Genomic DNA, 5,006 nt, shown 5'->3' with positions numbered 1-5,006 from the left:
ATTTATATTTATTTTTTAATTAACCCATATAATAAATGAGTTTTATATCTAGTAATAGATAACCAATTAAAATATCCGATGGATAAAGCTGATCCAATCCAATATCAATTAGATCGTTTCGATTCAATTTTTTATACCGAATTAGATTGAATTGGTTGAAAGGTCTAACATCCAATAAATAATTGGATTGGATCGGTTCCATCGAAATCCATTGGATTTGAACTGATGAACATCTTTAGCAGAAATTGGCATATGATTTTAGAATCAATTATCTTTTTAGATGATTGATTTTAGGATGTACGTGAGTTACAATAGTTGGTAACCGACTATATTAATGACATAACAATAGATATGCTAAAGTTGAGTTTATTTTGAAAAAAAAAAGTTTAAAATAGAAAATATATATATATATATATATATATATATATATATATATATATATATATATATATATATATATATATATATATATATATATATATATATATATATATATATATGCGCAAAGTATAAAGTTTTTTTTCAAAAAAAAGAAAAAAGAAAAAAAAAAACTCAATTTATCTATTGATAACCGATTTGGAGGCTGAAATAACCAAGTAATAGATAAAAAAAAATCTCCAAAGAATGGCTAGCCCATCGATATCATATGTTTACCTCCTTAATTTCGTTTGAGGTCGAAGATTTAGATCCTACTTGAAAAATATATAAAACTAAGAGTTAAATAAGTAGTAGATTAAATTTAATGTTAAAAAAAACATTTTATCTTTTTCACCGTTGGGATTGGTTGGTGATGTAGGAGAATCACCTACCAAATTCCTTCCGACTTTCCACATAATTTCGTTATTAGTTAATTCCTCTATCTTTCTGCCACGCCACTCCCCCCATATTCGTATGCTATTTCCCATGTATTTAACTATCAGCAATCTGGGATTTCTTTCAAGATTCAAATCAATCAAAATCCTATTTTTTTGTCTCAATTTAAGATACATCGATCCAATTTCAAATCAATGGCTTCCATTAACATGGCTTCGTCTTCCTCACAACTACTACGCTCCAAGTAAAGCTTTCTTCTCTTGTTATTTTCCTCAATTTCTTCTGCTAATTAAATGCGTGTTTCTATTCAGAAACAAACTAGGGCCCTTTCCATGATAATACGATCGAGCTTCTTGGGTTTTTCTGAATTCATGTTGGCTTGAGATATTACTCCTCGATTTTTAATTCTTTGACATCACTTTGTAATTTCTTTGAGCTCAAAACATGGGTATTTCCATGTTTTATATTTTACCTATCTACTAAACAAGTTCATGCTTCTGTGGATTGGTGATGTATTCGGTTTGTTTTGTATCATATTTTAAAGTTTAGAATTGGACCTTCCATATTTAAACGGCTTTAATCTTCTATGATCATCTTATGGTTTGAGAAACTTCATGTAAGTAATTATCAGATTCTTCATTGATTCCTATGTTTATAGCAATGGAGAAGAGCTTTTTCTCATACTAAGTTTACTGCTATTTACTTACTCCATATTAATCATATTGAGTATCTTCTCTTTTATTCTTTCCTTTTATAACAACATATCAAGATTGCAAAATATAAATATACAAATTGATTATAACTTTTGTTTTAATGTAGGATGAATCCAAACATCAGCTCATTTAATGCTCTTTGCTCTCTAAATCCTTTTTCATGCAACACCCATCTAGCAGACGCGTTTCTTGGTAAAAAATTATGCTCCATAAGTAAATCTGATGGAAGCTTCAAAGCTTCATTATTGCCTGTAGATTTATGGAAAACTGCTGTTAGCTTGTCATCTGGAATTGAATTACAATCTGATTCAATAGCATTGGGGACATTAGAAGCAGAAACCATTCCTAGCATGAATTCCTTCCCACATGATGCAGATGGATACAATCTTGATTTTCCCTCTCCTGGCTTCTCATCCATTCAAGAGGCCATTGAAGATATTCGTCAAGGAAAGGTTGTTTTTAAACTTTACTTTCCTTTTTTCCTCGAGTTTTTACTTTGTGAAAAAACTAAATGAGTAGTTCGACATCGGTTTATTATTTCAACAAAAGGGTTATTTTTATAACTGAGTAGTTTTTTCAAAGTTTGCAATGAAAAAATGAAAGTGCAATGATGTAATGAAAAGTAAATTAAAGTGTATTAAACCCTTTGGTTTATGTCACAGATGGTGGTGGTTGTAGATGATGAAGATAGGGAAAACGAAGGGGATCTAATAATGGCAGCATCAAGTGTGACACCTGAGGCTATGGCTTTCTTTGTTAAGCATGGAACTGGGATTGTTTGTGTAAGCATGAAAGCCGAAGATCTTGAAAGATTGCAACTTCCGTTAATGGTAACTCATAATGAAGAGAAGCTTTGCACAGCATTCACAGTCTCAGTGGTACGTAATCTTGTTCAATAATTCATATTTCAAAAATCTACGTAATTATAGCTATATTTTTGAGTTATATGTCTTGATAGAATTTTTGTAATACTAATTTATAGGATGCAAAACATGGTACAACCACAGGGGTATCTGCTCAAGATAGGACAACAACAATAAAAGCTCTAGCTTCAAAAGAGTCAAAGCCTGAAGATTTCAATAGGCCAGGTCATATATTTCCATTAAAATACAGAGAAGGAGGTGTTTTGAAAAGAGCTGGTCACACCGAAGCTTCGGTTGACTTAGCCATGCTAGCGGGGTTTGACCCTGTGGCGGTTTTATGCGAGGTGGTGGATGATGATGGTTCCATGGCTAGATTACCAAAGCTTAGGAAATTTGTTGAAAAGGAGAACCTGAAGATCATTTCTATTGCTGATCTTATCAGGTAGGTGATTCGAGTTTTGTTATGTTGGAATTGTACGTTTGAAAAAAAGGGTATTTTTGATATTTTGTTTAAATTGGTAGGTATAGGAGGAAAACCGATAAATTAGTAGAACAAGCTTCGGCTGCAAGGATCCCTACTACATGGGGACCGTTTGTTGCTTACTGTTATAGGTCGGTCTTGGATGGGATGGAACATATCGCCATGGTCAAGGTGAGCAGCTTTTGTTTGACTTTTAAGGTTAACTTAGATTGAAAACTAAATTGTTAGGATCTTACATTGTGTTTGACATGTATTGGACTGAGATTATGAGACTAAGGTCAATAGGATAAAAATTGCAATTTTTTTTTGTCTCATTCGGAAGGTGGGACAAAAAATCGCTTTCGATTACCTGTTTGTTAAAAAGACGTAAATACCCTACTCATCTTTATCATCGAAAAATGCCCTAAAAAGTTTGTCCAGTTCGGTTTTGTTCGGTCATATCTCTTGTAACAAGCACAATGTAAAACTGTGTTTGTTGCACATGACTGGATTGGACGGAACCAAACAAGCTTTCTAGGGCTATTCTTGATGATTTGTATAAGGAGGATATTCACGTTTTTTCACCAAATAAGTAATCGAATGTGATTTTTTTTCACCTTTTTGGATGAGATGAAAAAAATGCAAACTTTGTTCCATTGATCAGTTTCATTCCCAGTCCAATGCACGCCAAACACAATATAAGGTTTTCATGTTTTTCTGTCATGTCCCGTGTAACCAACTTGCCACAAAACGATGAGCGATTTTTTACGTGTTGAAACAGGGTGAAATCGGGGATGGGGAGGATATACTTGTGAGGGTACACTCGGAATGCTTAACAGGAGATATATTCGGGTCTGCTAGATGTGATTGTGGTAATCAACTCGCACTTTCAATGCAACAAATTGAAGATGTCGGGAGGGGTGTACTGGTATATCTAAGAGGTCATGAGGGTCGAGGCATCGGTTTAGGCCACAAGCTTCGTGCTTATAACCTGCAAGATGATGGGCGTGACACTGTGGAAGCCAATGAGGAGCTTGGTTTGCCCGTTGATTCAAGGGAATATGGCATTGGAGCACAGGTAGGCTTACCATATTTGAAATATCCAATTGGACTATAATCTTGATTTTGATTGAACCATATCACCATATGCAGATTTTAAGAGATCTTGGTGTCAGAAAGATGAAGCTGATGACGAATAATCCGACTAAATACATTGGGCTCAAAGGCTACGGTTTGGAAGTTGCAGGAAGAGTTCCCATTATGACTTTGATCACAGAACACAACAAGAGATATCTTGAGACCAAGCGAACCAAGATGGGTCATGTTTACAGCTCGGGAAATAATGGAGTTTACTTTGTTAATGAAAAAGATTAATCAAACTCTGTGAACCTTAGTAATTGACATGTTTTGAGGTGTAAACTATCATTTGTATTCACATTCTTCACTTACACAAATCAGAGAAGTCATAATTGAAAAAAGACCTCCATTATGCTCCCCAATATGTGTCCTAAAAGGCTCGCCATGGTGACGTCACGCTGACCATTTTGAAATGCTCACTTAAGTTGAACACCAGTTAGGATAAGATTCTTGTAAACTCGAGAAATGTTTTATGTGATTTTTTTTCAATTTTTTGGGGGTTTTAGTCGCTAGCTTTTAAGCATTTTTGAAAAAAAAAATCCAAAAAAATTGTATTTAAAAAATATGCATATATAAAAATGTTTGATGTGCATCTCTACACGTCAGAAACTTGCATGTATGTACCATTATGGAAAAGACATTTATCTTGAATTTTTTTTTCAACGAATTAGGCCGCAAAGATTGGTTACAAAATATTAGAAATATGGGTTTGGAAAAAGTTTTTGGGTTTTCACGAATATTTAAGTTCTCAACAGAGAGGTTAAAATGAGAATAATTATCGGATTTGAAAACGTAAAAACAAATTTGGGTAACTTATTTTTTTTATTTAATTAAAATCATAAAAGAATTTTGTATAAATAAAAAAAAACAACTAAAAAACCTACCAACCAACATCACCCACCCACCACTCTCCACCACCTACACCCCACCACCCATCACCATTGACTACCGACCACCACCCACCTCCCATTACTACCTATCACCATCGACCACCGGCAACCACCCATGTAACACCCGAAT

General features: G+C 33.9%; 1 protein-coding gene across 1 annotated transcript; it reads left to right on the top strand.

Moving 5' to 3' along the window:
• The first annotated feature begins 896 nt into the window (after positions 1-896).
• Positions 897-4,477, top strand: LOC145015247 (bifunctional riboflavin biosynthesis protein RIBA 1, chloroplastic-like). Its single transcript, XM_078973703.1, has 7 exons — positions 897-1,057; positions 1,633-1,978; positions 2,189-2,404; positions 2,509-2,831; positions 2,912-3,041; positions 3,631-3,927; positions 4,002-4,477. The coding sequence occupies exons 1-7, from the start codon at positions 1,008-1,010 to the stop codon at positions 4,221-4,223; spliced, it is 1,584 nt and encodes a 527-aa protein (XP_078829829.1). The 5' UTR covers positions 897-1,007; the 3' UTR covers positions 4,224-4,477.
• Positions 4,478-5,006: the final 529 nt, after the last annotated feature.

The sequence above is a fragment of the Lactuca saligna genome, chromosome 9 (genome assembly GCF_052625555.1).
Source record: "Lactuca saligna cultivar CGN05327 chromosome 9, ASM5262555v1, whole genome shotgun sequence".
In the NCBI taxonomy this organism is placed as follows: Eukaryota; Viridiplantae; Streptophyta; class Magnoliopsida; order Asterales; family Asteraceae; genus Lactuca; species Lactuca saligna.
Note: the sequence above shows the minus strand (reverse complement) of the source record. Positions and strands in the feature narration are given on the sequence as shown.